Raw genomic sequence first — 27,497 nt, 5'->3', positions numbered from 1 at the left:
GGATCAATTAAAACACGCGACTCATAATTGCTAGCAATAAAACCAGACACGAGATACCGTTTTAAAAAACTTTATTAAAAGTCAGTAACAAAAAGAGTCAAATAACAGCGATTTGGAAGGAATGGAAATTAGACCTCCTCTTCGTTCTCCTCTTTAGAAGGTGAATAAAAATTGGTTTCCAACGTCTTGGCGTTTTTGTGTGTAATTAATCCACAATCGTGACACCGAAGAAAGCCCTCTTTGATGTATTTTCTCTCCTCGGGGATCTGGTGATCGCATATAGGACAAATCTTGTAGTTATCGTGCCAAAAGCATTTAGGACATTTCATGATCAATGTGGAGTACACATTAGAGTTTTCGCAATGTTCCCAGGGACTTTTAGAGTGAAGGGTGGTGGACGTTTCAGGACTACTACTTTCTATTTCCTGACTGTCGTTTTCAGTGTCGTTGTCGCTCTCTTGGGTGTCTTCCGCTTCAACGCCATTCTCAGAAGCCACTTCCTCCTCCTCCTCCTGATTTCCAACATCCGATGAACTCTCCTCATTATTACTCTCATTATCGGAAGTATTTTCTACATTTCGGTAGCCTTTTTCCTTTTCTATTAAATCACTTAACAACTTTTTGTTCTTGATTAAACCTTTATCGATTCCTAACTCTGCAAGTCCATCTAGAAACGTATTCAGCGCACGAGGCTTGGTAACCTCACTGTTATGAGGGAGTAACACATACTCAACTAGCTCGGCGAAGTTTGTGACGGGAATAGTGCGTTTATTTCGAAGTAATTGTCCACTGGGGGTCCAGAAAAGAATATCTTTGGACGCGGCCATACTATGCAGCAATTCAGAAGCACGCTTTTCCGACACTGCTCGGGAAAGATGACTCAAAACATCTTTTATTCTTGGTTCTTCTTTTATTCTTGGTTCTTCATCCTCGCTTTCATCACCAGAACTTTCGCTTTGTTCATGTTCACTCTCGTGTTCTTCTTCAACCAAATCTATCTTTCTCTTCATTTTGATGAGTACCGTGACAGACCGTAGCTTCAAATGAGTAACTTATAGTTTCGTTTCTTCTTTTATAGTATCAAAAATCCTAGACTTGTAACAGCAGGTACTAATAGATCTTGAATAAAACCATCAACCTCTTGTACAAGGATTCGCTTCTTTGTTTTGTAAGGGACATTTGTTTCTGCTAGGTTTATTAGAGCATCCTTATAAGGCAACACGTTCCGCTTATTTTCTTCGGGGATAAGAATGTATTCCTTAAGTATATTGTATAAGACTTGGACTAATGCATGTAGTTGTTGTGGACTGGCTGTCCGTAAAAGAAACGGTCGCTGATGAGCTGGACAAACAGCTAAGAATTGAAGAAAACCACGATTGTTCTTGACAACTTGAGACATTGCGACGAACTGAACTTATGATAGTAGTTTGCAGTCTTTTATTGACTGTCGTGGAGTAAAACAATGGAAATGTGGTGGTGGTGGTGATGGAGGAAGACGATAGAAATGTGGTGGTGGTGGTGGTGGTGGAGGAAAACAATAGAAATGTGGTGGCGGTGGTGGTGGTGGTGGAGGGAAAACAATAGAAATGTGGTGACGGTGGTGGTGGTGGTGGTGGTGGTGAAGGGAAAACAATAGAAATGTGGTGGCGGTGGTGGTGGTGGTGGTGGTGGTGGAGGGAAAACAATAGAAATGTGGTGGTGGTGGAGGGAAGAAAATAGAAATGTGGTGACGGTGGTGGCAGGGGTGGTGGTGGTGGTGGTGGAGGGAAGACAATAGAAATGTGGTGGCGGTGGTGGTGGTGGTGGAGGGAAAACAATAGAAATGTGGTGGTGGTGGTGGTGGTGGTGGAGGAAAACTATTGAATTTTATAGCCTTCAAAACTATATCAATGCGCAACATTCTACCTCTTTCTCAGTCTACATTCTGCTCCTGAGGAGTTGACATGAGTTGGTTCTGTTCTGTCTGCGAAAAATCATTTAGTAGAAAGGATAGCATGCAAAGGCACGTAATGTCTAAACACCACAATGTTGGTCTCACACCATTTCAAACAGTTCCGTTTTCACAGAAATGTCAGCGGTTTCGCTTCGAGCATCCTTTTACGTCCATGATTGCCGGAACGACCGGCTCAGGAAAAACGGCCTGGGTTCGACCTCTATTGCAACAAGCTTCAGACACCATTTACCCTCCCCCGGAGAGGATCGTTTGGTGTTATTCACAATGGCAGCCTGCGTATACACAAATGTTCGTCGCCATGCCAAACATTGAATTTGTCAAGGGAATTCCTACGGCTTTGGAGCAGGATTCCTATTTTGATGTGAACAAACGGAATTTGATCGTGTTTGATGATCAGATGATTAACGCCAGTAAAGACAAGCGAATTGTGAACCTTTTTACTCGTGGTTCTCATCATCGCAATCTGAGCGTGATTTATATCGTGCAGAATCTATTTCATCAGGGGAAAGGTAGCCGCAGCATAAGCCTTAACAGCCATTATCTGGTGTTATTCAAGAATCCACGAGACAAATTGCAAATCCTGACTCTGGCAAAGCAAATGTATCCCGGGCAGACTGATTTGTTTTTAAATCAGTACGAAGAGGCTGTAAAAAGACCTTTTGGTTATCTTCTGATTGATCTGAAAACTACTACCCAAGATAATTGTCGGTTGCGAACAAACGTCCTGCCCAGTGAAGAAGGCTTTAACCAAGCAGGGTTTCAAGAAAATATTCCTCAAGAGCTTCTAAAATATCTGAAGCAGCAAACTCTTTCGCCTGTCCCGCTTCTTCCAGCTATGCAAGAAATACAAGGCAACATGGATGAAATGCTGTCTCGAAACGATCTTCGGGACGATGAAAAAGCTAAGCGATACTTTCAGTTGCAAAACAGATACCTGGCTTTTAAAGAACAATTAAATACAAGAACACGACCGGAAGAAATAATCAGCACTGTTCCAGACTTAACATCAACGACACAAGATTCTTCGACAGCAACGACAGCATTCTCCACTCCCCTTAACCCCTTTAATGTAACACCTGAATTAACACAAGCGGCTATCTCTCAAAAACTTGACAAAGAAAGCCTCACCCCTCCACCACCCTTAAATCCTGCTTTCCTGACCCCTCCTCCCACAGTAGAAACCCCATCACAACAAGGCCCGAAGCGCAAGAGGCGTGGGATTCAATTTCTAAATTATTTGGATGATGATAAATCTCATGGCAAACAGCTGAAGAAACTTCGGCATAAGAAATTCAAACCTTACAAGTACTCCATGGGCGAAGATGAAGATTAATTAATTTCCATTCCTTCCAAATCGCTGTGTATTTGTTACCGACTTTTAATAAAGTTTTTTAAAACGGTATCTCGTGTCTGGTTTTATTGCTAGCAATTATGAGTCGCGTGTTTTAATTGATCCTTGTTAAGTTATTTGTTTTATAAACAATACGTCAAGATTCTCTCCCTTGGGTCTTTCCTGTAGAGCTAATTTGTATTCAACTTTGGGCTTGTGAACTCGCATAATTACCTAACTAATGACGCGTGAAACGTTGAGACTTCAACAGTTTTTCATTTCCTCGAGATAGAAAGGAGAAAACAGTTCTGTAATAGTCAGACAAACTTGAAATAAAGCGTTTTCAGCTCCCCTTTGTGTATGTCTTGTTTATATATATCCGAGTTTTAGCGCTAAATAAGATATAGGAAGCTGTTTCTCGCGTTGCTAGGTGATCGCTCTTATTTTCCTTTTAATTAAGTTACTTACCAGGCAAGTCTAGGCAAGCCTATTGTTCCTATTGTAGTAGGGAAACACTCATTAGTAAACCTATACCGAATTAGTATGCAGGACGACACTTAATTAGTATGCAGGAAATCCAAATTAGTATGCGGGAAGGCAGTGAGCAGGCTTTTATGCCGTTCAAACAATAAAAATACGGCAACCAACCAGAAGGCTTCGTCAAACAAGACAGCCAATGAGCGTCTTTCTAATTCCGGTCAACCAATCAAAACAACTATGACATCATAGTACCCCGGAATACATATGACATCATCTTCCAAAAATAACTAACCTGTCAAGCCGGTTATACCAACCATGACCGCCACAAAATAAAAATAGCACATGACCTTATCTTTATGAGATTCCTGCGCATTTTATTCATGAGATCAAGACAATAGCCTATGACGTCAGCGACGTTAATTTATTCCTCCGCACTCTAATGAGAATCCTCCGCAAAAAAGGGGTTAATTCGGTGCGCCCTATACTACTTGGGAGAATTAATAAAATGTGTTTATTGTATTGTAAATAGGCGCGTCTAAAAGAACAGTTTTCCAACAAAATGTTTCGTAAAGCTGCGTGTCATCCGCATAAAAGTGGAAACTTAGTTCATGCTTACTGACGATATCACTTAGTGGAGAGGTGTACAATGAGTATAAAAGGACTGGCCCTTAGTGCACACCAAACTACAGAATCCGACCGTCGGAGGTCTATCCATTGATACTTACAAACTGAGTGCGACACCCAAATACGATCGAAACCATTCCAATGCCGTACCACCAATTCCAAATCGACGAAAAAGGCGTGAAAGTAAGATACAGTGATTGATCCACAGTATCAAATGCCGCGGAAAGATCAAGGAGCAGCTCAATCACTGATCTTTTCTGATCTAAGGCAATTCGATATCATTATGGACACGGATTAAAGCCGTCTAAGTGCGGTGAAGCTTCTTGTGCGCTGATTGATTTATGACATTGAGATCATTGGCATCTAAATAATCAATAAGCTGTTTGGCGACACACTTCTCGACCACTTTAGCCAAAAAACTCGAGTTCGAAATTGGCCTAAAATTTTTGAATTCATCCGACCTCAAAGATTGCTTCTTGAGCAGTGGTTTGACACTAGCCACTTTGAGATCAGTAGGAAGCATTCCAGGCATGCCATTGAAAGGTTAATAACTTAGTGATCACTGAACTAACAAAACTAAAGCTATCCTTCGTGAGTACTTAAAATGTATGTACAGCTGTATGTATTTATTTGTTTATTTGCAGATTCAGCTTACAAACCAGATATATATATAAAGGTTAGGTTGGACTACCCAAAGCCAACCCTTCAAGAGCATGACAAGGAGAAAAACTATATGGCCAAACCCCCATCCTGAATAAAAAAAAATAGAGATTAAGTAAAATGACTGCAGTATAAAAAAAATATATCTACATGAATGATATCAAACTCAACAAGAGCAAAATGTTAAAGGGTTAACCTTATCACATTTTGGGCAAATAATCTTGAGCAACTGCATGATCTTATGGTCTCCTGGTCAAACGTTTAAACCAGCAGACGTAGAACGTAGCAAACCTAGAACGTAGTACCAGAGAAAAAAGTAAAATGATTTGTCAAATTCATTGAATATAAACATAAGCCGACCTTACATTCAAAGAAAAAATCAAATCTAAGTATTCCAACCCCAGATTTAACTGAGTAAGACGCTCTTTATAACTAGCATTGGAGTATTTGGTTGGAAACTTTGTTGCTCTATGTTGTTTTGATTCACTTAGTTATAAATTTTGATAATAAAAGACCCAGGGGGTCCTTAGGTTTATGCGATTTTTATATTACTTTCTTCGTGTTTTCTTTTTTTCAAACTTCATAAACTATTCATTAAAAAAAACTGAGAATTTTAAATGATTTCATGTTTTTACAACGTAAGAGTCTTACGCGCGCGAAGCGCGCGAGCTCTCTCCCGAGTCTCGCTCTCTGTTTTCAGCCTTGTTCAAAACCTTTGGTTTGACTGCTCGCCCGTACTTGAATACGCAAAAGTACGGACTGTTTTGCAGTCTAGATTGACTTAAAATGGCACATTTTTAGAGACAATTTTTTTCTACTCTCACGAAACAATGACTATTCAACATGTTCTGTTATAACTAAAACAGTTTAATAACGAATTTTTGCTTAATTGTGGCTAAATCTATGGATCATTGAGATCTGTTGGCCGTTTCAGGCTTTGCAGTCCAACCACCCCTGTGTGCAAAATGAATGACCTTATAACCTACCGTCACTGCGTGCTACAGCTATGGCGCAGATCAAAAATAAACACCAATTCATATTTTTAGGGATTAAGATTCCATAGACGTTTTGGGGAGAGTTAGTTGTTATCTGGTTAAAAGACGTTCTCAATAGTGGTTAATAATCAGCTGAATAATTGCTGTTTCACTTTCCAAAGATTCCTTGAAGGTCTGGAAAACAGTCATTTCCGGGAAAGTACTTGTGTTCACGTGATCTTAATATCTTCTCTTCTTCTGTGGAGCCCCTCCTCGTTCAAGGGTGAAGATTTTTGCGGAGGAAATTAATATCGATTGAATTGCACTGTCTGTGCGTCGCCCAACTAGACAACTTTATAGAGCATTCGCCGTGAAAAAAAGGGCAATCGTGATCGAGGTAAGAAATACGTGTCTATGCATTCATTCATAATTTAGCTCGCTCAAACAAGATACATGTACGTCCATTTGTAAACAAAAGTTGTTATGGCATAGCAGTCTTTCTTTCACTAGATTAGTCATATTCTAATGGGTATGCAGTACTACTCGATAAATGGCAAATTCGATGTACCACTGGCATGCTACCAGACGAATTAAATTGCTAGAAGGCAAGAAAACGTATCCATATAGAATTGAAGGATTAACATTCTACACCAAGTGTTTATCTAAAGAATGCTATGTGCATTCCAGTGTTGTCGTACTAAAGTAAACACATCAGGGGAGAGGGACACCTCTTGGAACCAGTTTTGGCTTTTCTTTTGCTTGTTATACTACTGTTATCGGTTCCTTTAATTGTTCAAAGGGTATACAGAGATACTCCGCATATCGCAAACAAAGGCACAGAATGTTTTCTGTTGACGGAATAAAAACGAATCTCACCTTAGCCTAGGCAAGGAAGAGCTTATTGAGCATTATAAGCGAACACTGTTTCTCTAAGTTTAATGGCAACAGAAAAGTACAGTCTGTATGAATAATTGCCCTCACACAATTCACTTCGCTTCCTTTATTTTATATACGTACATTGAAGCAGTTACACATTTTACTTGGGAAAAAGAAAGAGATTCGTCAATTCACTGAGTCGACCACCAGGATTTCTGTTATTTAGAACTCCTAGCCTTGTTAACAGACTAACTTGCTGTCTCCAAACGAAAACGAAGATTTGAGGTCACTGGTGATAAACAGTATAAAACGTAACACTCATTATTTGCTGATAAAATAGTAGCCCAGAAGGTAGATGTACACTTCTAAGATTTGAAAACAATGATTGCTATCGGATTTCTGAGAATTCATACGGCGTTAACTCCATTACCAATAGCATTTACACTTTCGGAAACGATCAATAAGCACTGACAGGCGAACAAAGAAACTGGACAAAGTTAAGAAGGCATTCGAAGTTTAGCGCTGGGGTTCTCTACAAATACGTAAGTGTGAAAGGAAGAAATCTACAGTGTAGCAGAAGTCTCCATTCTGCGTGCAAGGTCCCCACTTTTTTCTAAGCGAACAAACATTTTCTTGATTTGCATTTTTTTTCTCCCTATGCATAATCTCTCTTTGCCTTAACTACACGAGTAGGGAAGCATCATTTGAGAGCATCATATCTTCTACAAATTCTTGAAATTATGAAAACGAAACCAAAAGTCTTGTGGCATCATTTGTTATGTCTCTTTTGAGCTCTCCCGGCTTTTCGCCAAGTGGATGGCAATTTTCCAAGACGATACGAAAACTCAATGAGATCTTGTTTCGTTTTTTGCTAGCAGTAGTCATTAATGTAACTTGAATGAATCGCATCATAATGACTTATCCGTGCAAGACAAAAATTAATGTTGATGTGAACAAATATCGATGAAATGCTGTTTTGTGAGGGCACTCTTTATGTCATTCCTCAGTAGCACGATTCCAAGAAGACTGAAGAAGGATTCAGTGCAACAGGTCAACTAACAAGTTTCCTTGAGACGTTGTTATCGTTGTTTTTGTTTGTTCGCTTTTTTTTGTCCGCTTTTTGTATTCTTTACATAGTAATCCATACCCCTGATAGACTTTGCCAAAACACGAAATAATCTTCCAAAAGAAAACATGTTGACGCTTGATTGGAAAACACCTGGCCCTCGCTCTATCCGCAGGCAACGGAGACAATCGTCGAGAGAAAGGCTGTATACATGTACTAGCCTCATTAATGAACATTGGAGTTGTAGTTTTTTTTCTCCTTTTTACAAGAAGATAATTGAAAATATTGTGTTGATATAAAAGCATATAATCGTGATTCAAAATAGGTATCGGACTTCACTCGGCTAAATACCCGGCGGCCCTTTTTGCTGCTGATGACGGATGTAGGCATTGCCTTACACTGAGATGTCGCTCATTACGTGCTCTATGTTTGATCTGGTCAAAGAAAGCTACCAAAAAATCTCGAAAATAAGCCCTGGAGATTATATTTTTCAAAGGCCCTTTTTGAGGGGCTTATTTTTGGAGGGGTTTATATACGGAGGGAAGTTTCCGTTACAACAACAACAACTTTATTCTTTGTACAAAAAATACAAAAGTTGGATAGTTTGTCCCTCAAATAGCTGGAAAGCTAGTCGTGGAAGGGCAAGACCAGTACATCAATAACACAATTATCTAGTAAAAACAAAAACCTGAAACTATTAGAAAGCCTTGCAGATTGCAACTAAAAATAAATAAAACACAGAAGTTTTAACACGGCGCTTACTGACGTACAACGATAACACAGAAAAGGAAAAGCTGCAGACATTAAAACCTTTAGCAAGTGTATCTATGTACCTACTTTTTGAATAATCATGCATGGGATTTGAATATAGTCATCTTCCTTTTCAAGGATATCAAATAGCAATTTCCGGAGAATCTTTTGAAAGCTTTCTTTGGAAGATCCGTTATATAGCGCGGTATCTTATTCCACAGCTTAACTCCAAGCCGAGAGAAGAATTGTTTTGTATTTCTAGTCTAGAATTTTTAACATAGAAATGACTTTCCAGACGTAGACGATCGTGCATTGTATGAGTGAATATTAGAGGTTTTCTGAAATAATGTTGCTGGGGCTTTATCATTATTGATATCGTGCTTAAGGTTGATACGGACTCAATAAAGAAAAGGTTATTGGAAGCAAGATTAGTCTTGCATGCCTGACCCAAGGCAGCAAGACCATAAGTTAAATAAACATGAATTAGTGACTTAAAGATATTCAGTAGTATTGGTCGAGGTACAGAGTGGCGTAGCTTTGCAATTAGCCCACCATTTTAACTAATTTTTGTAACAATAGAATCAATGTAGTATTTCCACGAGAGATTCTGATCAATAAGAACGCCCAGGTATTTTATGTAGTCTATGTAAATTTTAGACTCAAGACGAACATATTTATTCTCTTCATTATCAAACATGCGAAGTTTTGGTTGGTAAGCAAGTCTGTTTTGGTAAGGATAGAAAATTAGAAAGTTGGATTTGTTACAAAATCGGCTAGGCTTATACTTGGGGGGAAATATGTGTCTCAAAATTGATTGGGCTAGCTTATAGTTGGAAAGGAATTTATGTCAGTGTTTTGCACGAAGTTTTCATTAAAACACGTCGTGAGAACGTAGATCTTCCCCATGCTAAAAACAAAACAAAATAAATAAATATAAAGCATCAAAATGTCAGCAAAATAGGATAAAGAAGACTCGTCCGACGAAAACAGGAACTTTGAGAATTTCATCTCATAGTCCCATTGGCGAGAGGGCAAATAAGCGGCGAAGCTTCGAGATCGCAAAGCTTCGCAATTCACAGGGAGCTTCAAATACAGACTTGAGAGAAATAGAGTACTAAGGCAAGTTACTTACTGGTACAAGCCTTGGTGAGTTGGCCAGAGTTTTTGCTTTTGTTAGTATCTGTGTCGTTAAATTTGTGCGTGATCGAGTGTTATGCTTCTCCTAATTTCTGTGTCTCCGATAATTCAACAAGAAGGATTGACATTAGCATTAGCGACTTTTGATAAACTTTGAAAGTTCACAGCTAGCTTTAACATGCATACCTTTTTATGTAAACAACTCGTATGTTAATGAAAGAAACACTGTAAAGTGAAGGGGTAAAGTAAAGTATATAAAGTATATGTAGGGTTTTAACTATTCAAAGGTCATTTTTTGAGATTCGAGATGAATCGCTTGAACAAAGTGAGTTCGTTATTGTCGCCAACGACAATAATTTTTGGATTTTCCGGTTAGGTCAAATTAGTCACACTATATTTTGGAGAGCAGAGGGATTGGGGGAGGGGTGCGTGAAAATAAGGCTTATTGTTTCCTGATTAGAATTGCTCACTTCTTTTTTTTTATTCGCAATGGTGGAATTTGAATAGGTACTATACAGCTCCGACTTAAAAATGGTACTCATTTTTCTTGTCAAGAAAGTCTTCCAAAAGGGTACAATGTTCAAATGAGTAACTGTTTAAGTCTCACATGAGATGCTACGTCACGCAGTGGTCAGCGACAATCCTGGTGGCCTAAGTGTGCAGCTACCCCCTCCCCCAGAAAAATTGGCAGCCCAGTGAAAATCGCCTTTTGGCGATTCTTGTTTCTGTAGTCGATGGAAAATAACCTGTGGGTATTCTTTAAACTTTTCGAGGTCGCAAATTACAAACGAAATAATTCCTTTTTTAGAGGTTGAAGAAAGACGAAAATTAAAAGAAATGAATATTGAACCGTATAAATATTTTCATCTTGTGGCACAATGCGTTTTCGTGTCAACCATAAATTATAGCTAATCGTCTATTGATCATCTCTATCAGTCTAAGTTGAATAAGGCCCTTTTATCTTGATGGGTATTATAGTGGGTTGTTTTCTCTTAAAAGCTGTTCGCTGCCTGTTCTGGTTAACTTTTCGTTTTCATGCAGTACAATAATTCTGTATAGTCTACAATCATGGACAAAAGTCCTGGGACACTTTTGCGTTTCTGGGGCGTTTTCCAGTTCACACAGGTCCAACCCCTCCCTAACCCCACAAACAATGTTGGACGCGTGTATCCAGAATTTTTTCCTAGTTTCAACTTTGTATAGGGTGGGGGGAGGGAAAAGTGCAAGAAAATTTCGAAAATGATGCACTGTTTTAAGAGGGAACCGAGAAATGACAGAAAAATATGCATATTGTAGTACTGTCTCAAGGACTTTTGTCCAGGATTGTAGGTTGTTATTACTACCGCTGCGCATGTATTCCTTGCCTGCAATGTAACCACGTATTTTGAAACCAGAGATTCCTTGTAAGTTTGTCATTTTGGAAGCGTCTGCTTATAATTGTGGAACTTAAAACAGTCGGTAACTTTTATTGCATTTCGGACATTTCTTTTTTAACCTTTGGACATTGAACTCATTGTAAGCATATATTTTGCATTTAGAAAACTCTTGCACAAGATATACGGTTTCGAACTCATTCGAATTCATTCGAACCTTCTTGAACTTCATTGTAAATTGGACTTGACACAGTTGATTTGCATCTGGCTCTATAGAAACGTGGAATGTTTGTTCTTCATGGAATAAAGATACAGTTTTTACACGCGGAGTTCGAGTGGTCTATAATTTGTGTTGCTTATCATAAAATAACTAACCTAGTACGCCGGCTCTGATTGGCTAGGAGGTATTTTCTCAAGAGAGTATGTAAGGAATTTGTGACGTCACGATGTTCTGCACTCACCACGTTTGTGCTTAAAACTCGACAAGTTTTCTTTATTACCGTCGGATAATACCGAACATCCCTCTGGCCTTCGAACGAGGTGCCAGACTTTTTTGGGCTTCCATCTTCTTAACTTGTTCGATATCGGATGATTGATAAGGAAAGTCAAACGGGCTATTATTTCAGGTAATAGAAAGTAGCCCGCACTTAGCCTGCGTCACAGTCATAATCTAACCTTGGTTAGCAAAGTCTGAGAAGCTGCGCCGATATCCTTGTTCTGGCCCCCCAACGGAATTACCAGAAATGCGTTTCGATCTTCCCTTCAAGTTGATTGGCAGATTGACAATTCGTTTTTTAAAAGGCCAATCATAGCGCGTAGTCAAATCCGGCCTGGTACACAGTTGAGGTCCCGGAACAAGGATTTCGGTGCTGTTTCGCAGATTGACTAAACCAGAAGTTTAGTGCCGTCTGTGGCCCAGGCTACCCACACTGGGATTGGTTAAGATCGATTTTCCGTAAATTACACCACTGGCGAATGTGGTCACGGTCACTTTTGTTTTGATTGCCCGGAAGCACTTCGTGTCACCGGCAAAGAGCAACAGATATTGAGATAAAGCATTGGCTTATTAGAAAGTCTCCTCGAGCAACTTGAAGCGCCCTCCAAACTTTCCGTTCTCGTCCATAACTCCATATACGCACGCTAACCATGAACCCCTTTTTTAAAGCATAGTTTAACAAAAACGTTTGTTTTTGATAAACTGCAAAATTCTCTCAACGTGCGGCACAGAAGAAAAAACGCTTCTATTGGTTGGTTTCAAACACGCACCAATGCAATCGTCTAGTTTGACAGAAAATGGCTCTTCTCAATCTGTTAACGATAAATGGAACCTAATTCAGCAGAACTAAAGGCATACATGTAAAGTTAAGATACTTAAATGTTCTTAAGAATGCGTGTAGTATGGTTTGAGTCATTTAAACGATTTGTATGTTTTTGCTTAGCAAAATCCAGGAAACTTGTTGTTTAGCGAGGACGTCTAGACTGTCATCTTGCGTCATATTATTCTTTTGCGAACACTGGAAGAAGTCTTACATGTACTGGACGTAAAGGCTCCTTAAAATTGCATAACTTTTCACCATTACCGTATAATTAACTTGTTTTTTACAAAAAGATGAACTAACAAGCGAAAAAAAGGGAGGACACTTAATAATTATAGATATATGTTCTTCGACACCAATTTGAGGTTGAATGTCAGTCTTTTGCGCCAGACCTTTTGTTCACTCGGGCTTATTAATAATTTTCACTTTTGCTGTTAGTTTGAGTGGCTAAAAAGCTCAATTCCAAAATGCTAAGAAGTTCTTTATCATTGTCTTTGATTATTGGAGACTTTGTTAAAAACCCCAAAATTCCAGTTTAATAAACACAACTGAACACGTCATCTCATATACGCACAGCCGTAGCCGTGAGTTTATAAAGATTTTTTAGGAGCACTCTCTTTTAGGAGCACTCTTCCTCTGCTAAATGTATCCAGTGTCTGTCCTATTGCTACGTTGTCCCAAGACGGATTTGTGTTCAAGGATATATATCCGGTTGATTTTGTTCTGAAAGAGTTGTTATTGATACGTATCAACAAACCTTCTACCCCGTGTGTATTCTTAAAGTCACGCGGTGCCAATATGTCTATTGCAGTCAAGATTTAGACCTGGTCATTCAAGCTATACGGCTCTTTTGAATGTTAGACAATAATTCTGAAAAACATTGATAAGAGAAATCTCATCAGAGCCGTGTTTTTTATTGCTATTTATGACATGACTAACTATGCAAACAGTTTCGGCAAGTCTTAGCTTTATTCCACTGGTAGGAGAGGTCAAACACAAGTCTGACTGGACTACTAACGTTTTAACAGAACCTGTCGCTGTTAAGGGCATTATATTCGGATTTAATACTTGGGGTACTTCAAGACTCTGTCTCGTGGCCGTTATTGTTCACCCCGGAGCAGTCAATCGATAAAAATCGGTACATGACGAGATTCATAGAGGTCTGAAATCGTAGACCTCTGCTAATGCTCGCCTATTCAATAGGCGAACATCAGCAGCACCGGCAGCCATTGTATTATTTTGTTTACTTATATTTTTTAGACACTAAGGGCCAGTTATTTTGCCCTTGTATTACAAAATCGTGTTATAATTAAGCCATTTTTCAATAAACCATATAGCGCAGACTGGAAAAGCACGAGTGTAGTTTTTTGCCGAGGGTCGGGGGTCGAAGGTAGAATGTAGAGGGTCGAGGGTATATTGTCGAGGGTCGAGGGTAAATTGTCGAGGGTGGTTTTCTTACATTTTTTTTTTTTAGCTTTGGTCACAAGATTTCCAGCCTTTCTGGAATTTACCGAAATGCCAATATGTTAAAACAAGCATTTGCTCTTTTCGGCGCCTCTTATTTCACTTTCACGTGTCTGGGGAACGTCGGCGTGTGATTTCGCTCGTCTGTTTCCCTTGCTCATTTCGCTTGCCTTTTCCCTTGCTTTTTCGCTTGCCTGTTTCGCTTGCTATAAATTTCGTTTGTCCGGATTTGTTTTCTTTTAAAGATTTCCTGTTTGGAGAAAACATTAGAAAGTTAGGGTTCGAAGTAACATTTAATCCGCCGTGTAAAATAGGGCTGACAGGACTACACGACTCCGTGTTTAAAGCCTTTTTTTATAGTTTGGCTCTCACGAGAATGTCTTTGAGCGACCGCCCTCTTTTGTACGAGGATTTTTGTAGATTTCTCTCAGTAATGGTTGTTATTCTATTAAATGCCAGTTTCTCATGAGAATTTGCTTAAGGTTAAGCGCTGATGGTTTGTATTGTGTGACAAAAGGCAAGATTCGTAGGTTTCTCTTTTATTTTTGTTGAAGGGCCAGTTTCCTGTCTTTGGAATTAACCTCTAAGAGGCTTGTGTTAATGAGATCCTCTGGGTAACCTTTCTGTAGCAGATGTGATTTGAAGTTTGTAATTTTCTCTTCGAATATTATTTTAGAAGAATTTGTTCTGAGAAGTCTTTGTAGGGCCTCTCCTTTAATGAAGCCTTTTTTAACTCCTTGTGGGTGACAGGAACTAAAATGCGTATAATATTGAAATGTCTCAGTTGGTTTAAAATGAGTACGCCCATCAGGTGCAATCATCAGCTGAGGATTGCGTCTCTTTCAAAGTTTGTGCTTTTGTAGATGTAGGTGTCCGGGAATGTTGTTTCCTTATCGGAAATTTCAGTCTTAAATTTGATCATAGGGTGATGATTGTTCGCTTGCTCAATGAACTGTTCTATTATGTGTCTGTTTATAGTCCAGAACGACAATATGTCCTCTATATAACGTTTCCAAACGATCGGTTTTAGTTCGCTTTGGCTGAGGATTTCGGTCTCTACCTTGTTGAAGAACAGAAAAGGCGACTGCCATTTTCTTGCCCATGGCTGAACCATGTGTTTGAAGGTCGTTTTTTTCCATTAAACCGGAATGAGTATTCTTGAAGAATTAGCCTTAGCGCTTGTTCTAGCAGTTGCGTAGGAATAGGAGGTTCGTTTATGTAGAATGTTTTGTATGCTCTGCATACCGTGTATTCAGGTGACGAGTGACGTAGCATACTTAGAAACGTATAAAAAAATAGAACCATTGAATTTGCAACCACTCGTTTCTCACAGAAGAATCGTCCCGCACCAAGCTGAGGTTAGGCTTCACTGATCAATAAGTCTCGCTTCGGCATTCAGTACAGTATCCAGCAGTCAGAAGCGCTTTTTGGACAGTAAATCTCCCGCCAGCCTCCCACGCAGGCGTTTTTAGGGGAGCTCTGCTTTCATCCCTCCCCACGAGGGATGACAGACGAGCTCCCCTAAAAACGCCTGTGTTGGAGGCAAATCTTTCGCGTGACTCGGTCAAATTTTGCGTTCGATTCAAAGGCTTTGTATGAGCAACAAGGGGTTCCGACATGAAAATTGTTATAGAATTCGCAAGGAATGTTTTTTACTCGTCCGAAAAATCCGGAAATCTTGCGACCAAAGCTCAATAAAAAACCTATTAAAAAGATACCCTCGACCCTCGACATCTTACCCTCGACCCTCGAAAGTATATCCTCGACCCTCGACATTTTACCCTCGACCCTCGACAAAAACCTACACTCGAAAACCAGTTATTTTCTTAAATTAACCCACCAAGAAAGAGTCATGGAGGTCCAATGGTTTCTTAAAGGGACACAGTTAGCTGATGCACATGCGCATTAGATACCATTTCGTAGCTGATTTGCATGTCAAAGGACACGCGCGTGGAACAGAAAGTGAGAATACTCAAACAAACCTTGTAGAGTTGAACTAGTCACAAGCCGAAATCGTGATTTTAGACCCTAAGCCATACCAGAGCGCTCATTTTTCTGTATACCATTGAGCATTCACCGATGGATTTGTCCAGTGAAAGCCAAACATCGACGAATACTTCTGAATTCGATCATCAGTAGAGGTGAGAAATGACACGGAGTCTGCATGAATCATTGTCGAAGGTTCAAGGTCTAGAAATAAAGCTTGATTTTCCAAACTTATGTAGCCTCTTCCATAGACTTTCCGAATTTATATAATGATTATTTGTTGGCCATTGTTATTGATTCATTTCTTTTGTTAATTTGGTAAACAAAGGCGATTTCTCCCGCCCGGCGCCTACTACTTCTACTCATGTTCCTTTGGATACTGTTTTTAACCAAATATGATAAAAAATATCATAAAATGGGTTAAAGTTTGCTCAAAAAGAGGTTTTCTGTAAAGGATCGCGAATCGAATGAAACACAAGGCAAGGTTAAAGGGGATTTCTAGATGTAACCGACGCGTACATTTGATCGACGCTTTAGTCAAACTGGTAAAAGGAGTGTCCAGGTCAGCGCGGTCCCTTAGCTGACTGTGTCCCTTTAAACCACGGCCTAAGGTTTGAAAGTAACATTACTCTATTTTCTTTTTGCTTCTATCGCAAGTTAAAGTGAGAGTTCACGGAGACTGTGCGGTTTTCTCGAGTGCGTCTTAGAAGCTGCCTTTTAGCGGCAATATTGACAAAAACTAGCAGTATAAAAACAAATTTAAATGAAAAGACAAGTTTTATGTAACGAAGAGGTTACTATACTACCGGAATTAAAAATTTTGTGGAAATTATTAATTTAAAGCTGCGGAGTATTTTCCCTAAAAATGAAGAATATTACTTCCAACTTTCTGCGATAGCGTTGCAAAATTTTTTAGTTCATTTTTTAACCGAATAGGCTGCGCATTTTACTGCGATGATCATGTTCACTTTCCTACCTTCATCCGCAGTTCAAAACAATTTATGAATCATTTCATATATTTCAATTCGTGCTTACAAGATTTCCATAATTTTATGTAAACGCAACCTTTTTATGGAATCTTCATTCAAGGCCAGAACTAGTACTAACCGCCAAAGGGAAACTGCCTTACGCAAAAACTTCTAAAATTTCCGCGTTAGTTTTAAAGGCCTCGCTGGATCTTGATGGGGTTAAATTGAATTGTTAGCGAAACACTTGCAATATTTGAAGGAGGACTTGAGCAACACGATACAATACTGGAAACTAAATACTTAAACAATGTCTTAAAAATAAAACTATTTTTTATAAAATTTCCTGTTTTCTTAAAAAGGGATTTGATAGAACTAAAAATATCCACTACAGTCCACATTTAAAAACTGAATTGTCTGCGATCAGGCTTAAGAAATGGTGATCTCCATCAACATTCCCCATGAACATTACACTTTCACACAATTAGAAGTTATTGAGAATTTATAAAATGATCGAGTTATTAGTGTTGACCCTCCGGCACACGTTTTTGAGCTAAAATGACAATAGGTATTCATTTGAAGATGATACAAAGGAACCCAAAATAGGCCTACCCCGCTTCGGCCGATTTTTAGAAAATTGACAAGGGCCTAGAGGGCATCACAGTACAGCTGAATCCAGTCAGCGACCCTCAGTAAAAATCAGTTAAACTTAAATAATGAACAACGACGTGAATGCCCGAGTTTCTGACTCGATAGTCATCTGCCACCGTCAGGAAATCATACAATATTGCTTCTCGAACGAATCTCTCATTTTAATTTCCCCAATTGAGTAATCCACGACCAAGTACCTTTTCCAGATCTTCTCCCCACGACGAAACGCTTTCTCTGACTTCTCTGGCCGCTTACCTCTATATTTTCTAGTAGTTGGAGGGAATTTAGTCCTTCTTTGATCACTTTAAACCCGCTTTCGTCTGCATCCCATCGGCGTATTAAAGGCTCGGGCTAAGGTTGTGGAAAAGATGAGTCGTTTTTCAACAGATGGCAAAAGTAGATAGAAATTATTTCTATTTACTTTTGTCAGTTCTTTGAAAACTGAAGACGTATGCCCTGGTGCGTCTCACGTTGAGATTTATGCAACTGGCTCCCAAAAGTCAAAATCAGGTGACTGCTACCGCAGAGATGCCAATCTATTCGGAATTATAAGTAGGAAAAAAGCCTAGTTTAAAGCCAAAACTAGAATAAGCCAATGAAATGGCAGGTCGTTCTGTAAACATGTACTTGGGACTTTTCGGCCTAGCGATATGATTGTTTCCACGAAGGGACTTTATTCCTACAAAACACCTGCGTCATTTGGGTCTATTCCCAGTTCAGTGAACATGAATGACGTGTCTTTTTCTAAACTGAACATGGGAATGTGACGTCTGGTCTAAGATTTTAAATCTCGCCATTCATCGTCGGTTAATTCATTTCAAAACTATTTTAATGATAACAGTTTTTTGAAAACATCATAAACGATGGCTTTTTTTTTTTTAAATCATGCACAGATGGCTTTTAATAGGCCCTAAAATTGAATACCCCTGACTCTAAAAATACTCAAAACCGCCCATCCTTTTCTTGCGGTCTCCTTTATATAAGGGCATTCACTGGGTGACCAATGCCAAACAACGCGCGGAGTAGCTTTGAAAATTTAACCTGATGTTCTGAACTGGACAGTATCTTTACCGCAGTTGATTTACTTTTGACTAATACCAAACAAAAACTAAAATCATCTAATACGGTATCATTGATTTGGCGCAGACTGCCTTCTTATCTTTAATCCATTTTACAAGTCCGCGAGGATCAAAGATCGTTTTTCATGCAAATGTCAAAAGAAAGAATGATCTAGCGGGTGAACGGTTCATTACATTTCACGGTTCTTTGACTCGTACAGAAAATTGACCTATGATTAGAGCTAAACAAGCAGCATAACTTTCTTTTGACTGCTGGTTGCGTCAAAGAGAACAGTACCTCGCAGATTTCGTGGTAAGTACACTGCTTCCTTTTCAGTTACATAATCAATTAACTTATATTTTCTAAAGTGTTTCTCAGTGTTAGTGGCTGAAGCAGCAGTCGGTTAATTGGTGATTAGGTTAGGCTCTGAGCTTGTATGTCTTCCACATAGCCATAGGGTAAGTTCGAGTTTTCGGTCCCAGAAGCTCATATGTAAGTTGCTTTTGCGTTTGAGTTTGCGTTTGCTGATGATTCTCGTCCCTGCAAGCGATTGTCTACAGCATAAGTTTGAGGCTAACTGCTTGAACGGCAGAAATACTAATGTGAGAGCAGCTAAGGTTCAACTTGATCCGGTATCCAATACTAATCTACTTGGCATAAAGATAGAGAACTGTTTTAAAACAATCGTATCGAATATAGAAAAGCGACTTGGCCTTTTGAAAAGAACAGATAAATTTCTGTGATTGAAAGCTGAGAACTTTGTTTTACAACTCACTTATCCAGCTAATACTTGACTACGGGGGTTATTGTTTGGGGAAGATGAAGCAAACAAGCCCTACGTCCAAGACGTAATCAATTTACAGAAACGATGCGGACAAAAAATTGAGACACCCCCTCGGGGCCTTTATTTGGAGGCCTTAACGTCATGCCATGATTTGATGAAAGATAAGTAATTAAAAAGTCCCGATATCTCAGTCCATTTTTGGAAATATTTTGATCCGCGAACCACAACAAGCAATTACTCCGTCATGGAGCCATTTTAGAGTCACATGACGCGAGGCTTGTTTTCATGACTGACTTTCTGTATGACAAGAGTAGTCTTGCCTGCGTCGAAGACGCTCTAAACCTTCTGTGTAGAGTGTCTGCAAATTTGTGCACAATGTCGTGTTGGAATTCCACACAGTCGCAAGAACATATGTCGGCGTTTTTGATAGCTTAGTTTCTAAGGGCTAAGCTGCTCTGTTGCATCAGGAAGGCCAAACTGTTTTCCTTAATGGATATTCAAACAATAACTGAAAGCGCATTTTTACGTTCTCTCTGAGACACCTGGAGAATAAAATTCTCACAGAGCCACAGGCTAAAAACACTTAGCTGCTCTGTTGCATCAGGAAGGCCAATCTGTTTTACTTAATGCTAGATGGGGGCTCAAATAATAAACTGAAAGGGCGACTTTAGTTCCCTCTGAGACACCTGGAGAATAAAATTCTCACAGAGCCACAGGCTAAAATGGCTGAGCCACTCTATTGCATCAGGAAGGCCAAACTGTTTCACTTAATGCTAGACGGGGGTTCAAACAATACCTGAAAGCTCATGTTTAGTTCCCTCTGAGACACCTGGAGAATACAATTCTCACAGAGCCACAGACTAAAAAGGCTAAGCTACTCTTTTGCATCAGGATAGCCAAACTGTTTTACTACATGCTGGACATGCATCAATGTTTCCTTTAGCATTAGTTTTGTTTGTAAAATTAAAGGCTGGTCATCATTAACATCGCCATCTTCTTTCAACAACACTAAAATGCATTTGAAGAAGTTCTTAACAATTATACCATCTATTATTGATCACAAATATGACTAAATTCAAGTACCTTTAAATAATGGCATAAGAAAACAGCTCGATTTCAATTAAAGCACAAATTCTCATCATTAAACTTTACAAAAAAAAATTACAAAATTCACCAAAAATACAGGCATTTCAAATTGAGATTCGAGTCACTCGAAAAACACAAACAAACGTAATAAACGTACGCAGTATCAGTGACCAAATGGTTTTACCGACAGATATAAGTCACGGTCACTGATACTGCGTACGTTTATTACGTTTATTACGTTTGTTTGGCAAGAGAGGGTCCAAAGACTGCAGATACTTTTCCCGACGAACGCGCCACTTTCATGCCGGCTTTGAAAGTTCATGCGAGATCGCATTGTTGCCCCCGCAGGGATTTCGCCCAGAAGGCGAAACCCCGAGGAGGCACTCTAGTAACTCGTGTGTATATACTTACAGTTGAAATATACAGTCAGTTGAACAGAGGCCGCGAGGAATCTGCAGGGAATGATGACGTTTTTATTGTTCGCGCCCGCAAGTACGGGATTCCGGTTAAGATGACGTTAAGACAGAAAACGCCCCCCATACTTCGATATTATTAAGCGTTACGTGTTATCAGTGACATTCTATAGAGCAGTTGCTTTGAAAGTTATGGACCAAAAGACACTCGTTAAGCGCAGATGAAGTTATAAGGTGTGTATAACTGTGTGTATATAAACACCAGGAGAGTTTGCCAGGCACTAGTTCACAAATCTTTTATTGCAAACCTTGCCGGACACTCTTTCTCTATCTCTTTGGGCGAAGACGAGTGAATCAAAGGCTAGCCTTTTACTAGCAGAAAGATGGACGATTACAGAAATTCGCCGACAATCAAATTCTGTGCTGACTTATTCCCTGCTCACCGATGTCCTTCCCCTATAAAGTTTTCAAAAAGACTAGAATGCGCAAACGTGAACTGATCAAACGTCCTTTTAATTTTTAAGGCTTACCGTTCCGGCAAATAAAATGAACTGTATGTAAAAAGGGAAAGAAAAATAGCTAAAAATTCAACTTCTAATTAAATCTTTTCTTATGGTTTAGAATAAATTATTCCCGAAACTGAGAATGTTTTCAGATCAAAGCTGTGAAAATCAAACTGAAGCAGTGCATGGAACCTTGCGTTTTTTGGTTGACAGCTGTAGTGCCAACCATTACTAGTGATACAAATAGCATCTGTCTTTCGTCTCAGCTCATCTTCCATCGGTGACACAAAGCACACAAGTCATAACAGATTAGGGACGGACCATTAGAAAAGTTATGGGGGAGGGGAATTTTCGAGCCGCAGGAATTTTTTTTCGTTATGAAATTCCTGCTATGAATTCTTTTTAGGTCATGGCATGAATATTTTTTAGGATTAATTGGCGTGAACGAATTTTTTTCCTTTAATTTTCCCTTGCGCCAACTTCGCCCGCCCCCCCCCCCCCCACCCCCATAAGTTTTCTAATGGTCCGTCCCTTAATGGCTATTACTTAATTGAATCCTAATTAGGTTTTTACAGAGACACTGGAAATCGAAACTTCCTCCCTGTGGTGAATTTCAAAGTCGTATGAATCTCGTCATGAAGAATCAAGTGATTTTTATCGATTGATAACGGAAATCGGTGAAAATCGATAAAAAGAATTGCTGTGTGAAATCGATATTATCGATTCTTCATGACCTCAACAATTTATAACGAAAGTCCACCATCGTTTTTTGTCATGAGTTTTGAAATAAGTGTTAATTTTTTTTAATTCTCTGCTAAATAAGGTAGGTATCTATCTATCTATCTATTTGAGTATCTGTGCATTCATTCACGTCCTTATTCCTGCGGGTAAAAGCTGATAAATATATATTTTGCGAGTATTATTACATATACACTATAATGGCGGAACTTGCATTGTTATTAACTCTTCTAGAAGTACCATCAATTCTACATACGAGGCTCAACACGTTGCAGTTGATGAGGTTAATACTTTTAAAAAGAAACAAGTTCACCTAGAAAGCAAAGTAAGAGGCAACTGTCCTCGCAATTTTCACTACAAATTAAAATAGCACAAGGTTACCACACGTACAATTTCGCTTAATTTCACGTCTTTTGTGTATGTTCTGGATTTGCTCCTCTATATAAAGTAGACCGTGCTGTTTCATCAACCATCGGCAGCAGTTATGTAGGGCTCTATCTAGGATTTATCGTTTGGGGGAGAAGTAACTAGTGGCCTTGGCCACGAGTTTCCTAGGGGGGTCCAGGGGCATGACGCCTTCCCCCCCTGGAATGGTTTGGAAATGAATTTGCGTTGAGATGCAATCTGGTGCACTGCGAGACACAATTTTGAGAAATGTTACAGTGGTATTTTATTTTAAAATAAAAAAAACTCTATGTCCCTTGTCATATAGTGTCCTTGGACAGGAAATACTTACTTCATGTGCATTGACCTCGTCAAGTCTGGATGATTTTTTCTGACATAGTTATTTATATACTGTATGATAACAATATTTTTGGGGGGGAAGCTGGGCATTTGAGGGGGAAGCTTCTACCCCCCCCCCCCCCCCCCCAAATATCCTAGATAGAACCCTGTAATGTAAATATTAACCATCATGAAAAGGATTTGTTTGAAATAACCATAGCGGCGATAATTTCTTTGCTTAATCGTCAGTTCGGTGAAACCAATGTTCTAAAGCCTTATCTTGTTTCAGTCTCGGTTTTTTCTATTAATAGAATAATTAAGCTATTACTCCAACTGATTAAAACCAACATTTCATTTTCACTGAAGATTTCCAACATGGCAAAGATGAGCCCTGACGATGAAGTAATTAACGGACTTGGTGCTAAAGCTATTGATGTCACAAAAGAATGGGTGAAGAACCTCTGTAAGAGAGTTTCGTCCCTCCAGGAACTTACAAGGCTGAGATTGCAAGAGCTGGAAGACTGCTGCCGTGGAGCCGATGAAAGAGAAATGAAGAAGGTTTATCAACTTGTAGAGGAAGCAGAATCAACCAAGAATCTACTCGCTGCCATTCCAAATGACGACAAACTTATTCAACAAACCATGGAAACAAAAGCGGCAGACTTGAAAACGCTGAAGAACGCCAAAGAGTTACTGAACGAAGCAAAGGCTATTGCTAAAGATCAATCAGAGTCATCAAAGAAAACCTTAAACGAAACATTGGCTTTGATCATGAGCACTCTAGAACTTCCTATAGATTGGCTAAGGGAGGATGAAGTAAAACCAGCGGTATTGTTTCAGTATCTGGATAAAATTATTAAGCAGTGCACCGATGTTTTAGAATCTGCTGACGCATACAAAAGTGAAGTGGAAATCGTCACTAGGGCCAGCGCTGGGAGAGCCCTTTGTGGAATTTATTACTCCAAATACGAGTCTCCAAAGCCAGCTGGAATTCCTTTGCTTCTAGTACCAATGACTGTGACCTTAAACAGTCCTAACAGTGCTCAAGAAGTAAATTACATGAAATTTTCTGCAAAGGGCATAGCTACAGACTACGTACGAACAGTTGAATCAACCAGCACCAACATTGGTTTTGGTGTGGTTGGTTTTGAGGAGCTTCTCGTTGGGGAAGTGCAAAATGAAAACAGCCATGAGGACAACAGCCTCGTTTCTCAGTCTGCCAAAACTACAAGCACCAGTGCATCTGCTCTACAGTACATTCGCATAGCCAAAAAAGTTTTCCAAATCGAGCCACACCAGTTACGCCTTTCCTTGACTGCTGAGAAAAAGGCAAAGTCCATTGTCCAGGATAGAAACCCCAGAGCATTGGAGTGTGAAAAATCTGCGCGCATCTTTATGGAACGCTACGGAAGCCATTTTCCAGCTGGGCTGCAGACTCTGGGCGGAGTGTTTTTTAATATTGCTGATGCCGAAAGTAAAAGCACCACAGATATATTCAAGCTGACAGAGGCTGCAGTTGCATTTCTTGGCGGAGCACTGAGGATTGGAGTCAGTGGTACTGAAGAGTACACAAACAGTGGAGAAAATAGTGAAGAGACAAATACAGCCATCCAGAATGAGAAGTTTTCCCATTCTGTAAGGTCTATAGGACCCCCAGCAACAAATCCGGCTACTTTCCAAAAGCTGCTTTCTTACAGCTCCACTTGGGCTTTGATTGACCGTGGCCCCAGCACAAGTTATATACCTATCTGGGACTTAATTGAAGATCTTGGAAGCGAGTTCAGGGAAGTAGCTACAGCCCTCAAGGAAACGTGGCATAAAGACGAAGATCTAAGGCAGGAAAAGTGGGAAGCGGAGCAAAACCAATTAAAAAAACGAGAAGAAATTGAACAAAGAAGTAAAGAACGAATACTGGCTGAAGCAAGAGAAGAATTGCTGCGTATCCGGGAAGAGCATCTTGCAGAAAGGGTGAGAGCAAATTCAACTGGGAAGCACCAGTGTACAATGAGAAATGATAACCTTGAATGTTGTATACTTATAAGATGTACAATGCAATACTATCTAACCCTAATATAATGTTACAGCACATCTGTTTCAAACAAAATGATAACCAGTTTACGGCGAATGCTCACGAATGTCAGTGGTAAAGACAGACCGAAAGACATACAGAGGGCATTGTGAAAGATTAAATGCTGCGATTCCTAGGCCACTAACATCGGTGAGACCGATAGAAAATTTAACAGGCGACTGGCTGAACCTAAACGAGCGAACAAGTAAAGTTGATGTCAACAATCACGTTGCTGAACACCATTTACAGACAAACCATCACATCAACTGGGACTCAGTGAAATGCATTACCTTTTCCTACAGACTACTTCCAAGGTCTTACTTTAGGAAGCTGGTTTACTAACTTACAACAAACGCCCCTGACTTGAAGTCGGTAGTTAGCGGAACCGTACAAACGACTTATTGACGGGCAGTACTGGTAACTGTTTGCTACGATTCAGTGGCGTTTGTTCTAAGTTAGTAAACCAGCTTTCTAAAGTAAGTCGTTGATAGTAGGTCTGTAGAATACGTAATACATGTCGCAGAGTCCCAGTCAATTTGATGTTTCGTCTGTAAATGGTGTTCAGCAATGTGATTGTTGACGTCACTATTCCTCGTCGCTCGTTTGTGTTCGGTCAGTCGCGTGCTAAGGTTTCTGCCGCTTTCACCAATGTAAGAAGCCTGGCAGTATCAGCATTTGATCTTGCTCCCCGTCTGTCCTCCGGTTTGTCTTTGTCCTTGACATTAGTAAGCAGTCGTCGTAAAGTGGTCTTCGGTTTGTGTGCAGCACGTATATTGTAAGGTTGTAATATGCGTGCGATAGTTTCAGAGGTGCCTCTGATGTACTGTATAGTCCCTGTCGTAACAGGGCCAGAGTTGACCTTGGTCTGAGTGTTGGAATCAGTGTTACTGTGAGTAACTGTTCAATCCCGTTTTCCATGTGCTAGAAAATCTAACAAGAACAGCATATTTTCCCTCTGTTAACTGGTGGTAAATGCCAAGTTGTCGTTGTCTTTTCCGAAGTGGGAAAAAGAGTCACGAACGCGATATTTTCCTAACATTAACCGTTTGACAAAAATTTCCGCTTAACGAGAGAAAGCGCACTGTTCAACCACTTTTTCCGTGTGCTGGAAAACGTGAAGTAAACAGCATAATTTTCCTGGTGTTAACGGATTGTTAACGCCGAGTTTTCCTTGCGAATTCCGAAATGAGAAAACGGATCGTGAACGTGGCATTTTCAATACATTAACCGTTTGGTAAAATTACAAATTAGGAGATTTTTTTGCCGTGTAGGTTTTATCTGATTTACTAATTATTAGTCTCTATTACATACCTCTCTCACGAAAGTAGACCTCAGCCGTTTCTAAAAATGTAATTAAATTGGCCACTATCCTGTTTGGGGCGATGTTATGTTTCTTGTAGACCCTCATTGGCACTCTTAGGGTAAAGTAAGCTTCACATGCATCACCCTATAAAGGGTGGATGTGTACATTATACGCTTAATGTCAGATCCCGAGGGAAACAGTTAGTTTTGTTTTCCCGAGAGTCCTGATGTTTCCGGAGACGAAGTCGAGGGAAACATCAGGACTCTCGGGAAAACAAAACTAACTCGTTTCCCGAGGGATCTGACATTAAATGTTTTGTTATATTTCATGTTAGTCTTTCACTTCAACTGCAACAAACGAATGACCGAAGCGAGCCAAAACAGTGCACTCGGTACTTATAACAACACAAATTTAATTCTTAAAACCAGTGAATGAATGATTTATAAAGTACTTTCCTTATATTATCAGCATCTTTTTCCTCCACTAGCTGCTGTTTCTCTTCTGGGATGACTCTGAAAATCGTTGCTTTTTAGCTTAAGGCTTCGTGTTTGTGTTCAAGTTGTTGTGTTCATTCACGAAAAAGAAAACTGGCAGTGTTTTTCCCGCCTTCTGTCACACCACTCTCACCATGCTTTGATCACGTGCTGTTATGTAGCCCGAGTGGGGTACATTGCTTAATGTATCACGATCGGGATAGATTTGATTTTAGTCAAGGCCACGTGACCAAGAATCAACCAATGGCAGTTCCTGTTTAGTTGAGTGAATGTCTAGGAATATAACAATTAAGAAATATTGTAAATGATAATACTTATTTGCATGTTATAACTGCGATGAATAACAATATTTGTTGTGTATTTGTGTATACTTCAGGGAAACCGAAAGACCGATTGCTTTCAAATGCGCCAGAAGCGTCTCAACTGGTTTTCTCTTTAGTAACCTTTTTGGCAAATGCTAATCTAGTGGAAGGCTAGTTTTCTCAAATATTGATAAGACCGAGGTTCACTGATTGTTTTGCTCCTGTTTACAGGAACCTGGTCTTTGGGAAGGTTAGTTTCCAAAAAATGGTAAACTCATCTTCACTCAAAACTGGATGACACGAGAAGATGCTTATGAAAAAGGAATTGAGAAGATCATGCAGGACCCGCATCACAACATCTGTAGAATAACTTACTGGCTACTTCAGGGTTATTCATTACAATGCTGGAGAGTCTCAG

The 27,497-nt window shown here is 39.6% G+C and overlaps 1 protein-coding gene across 2 annotated transcripts; it reads left to right on the top strand.

The window, feature by feature from the left end:
- Window positions 1–6,140: 6,140 nt before the first annotated feature.
- On the top strand, window positions 6,141–27,497 carry LOC140949457 (interferon-induced very large GTPase 1-like). Of its 2 annotated transcripts, none has more exons than XM_073398619.1 (3): window positions 6,141–6,419; window positions 23,279–24,880; window positions 27,311–27,497. In XM_073398619.1, the coding sequence occupies exons 2-3, from the start codon at window positions 23,288–23,290 to the stop codon at window positions 27,332–27,334; spliced, it is 1,617 nt and encodes a 538-aa protein (XP_073254720.1). In that variant the 5' UTR covers window positions 6,141–6,419; window positions 23,279–23,287; the 3' UTR covers window positions 27,335–27,497. The 2 variants fall into 2 exon arrangements, with proteins under 2 accessions (XP_073254720.1, XP_073254727.1); XM_073398626.1 differs by lacking the exon at window positions 6,141–6,419 and adding an exon at window positions 18,852–18,977.

The sequence above is a fragment of the Porites lutea genome, chromosome 1, assembly GCF_958299795.1.
Source record: "Porites lutea chromosome 1, jaPorLute2.1, whole genome shotgun sequence".
Classification (NCBI taxonomy): domain Eukaryota; kingdom Metazoa; phylum Cnidaria; class Anthozoa; order Scleractinia; family Poritidae; genus Porites; species Porites lutea.
Note: the sequence above shows the minus strand (reverse complement) of the source record. Positions and strands in the feature narration are given on the sequence as shown.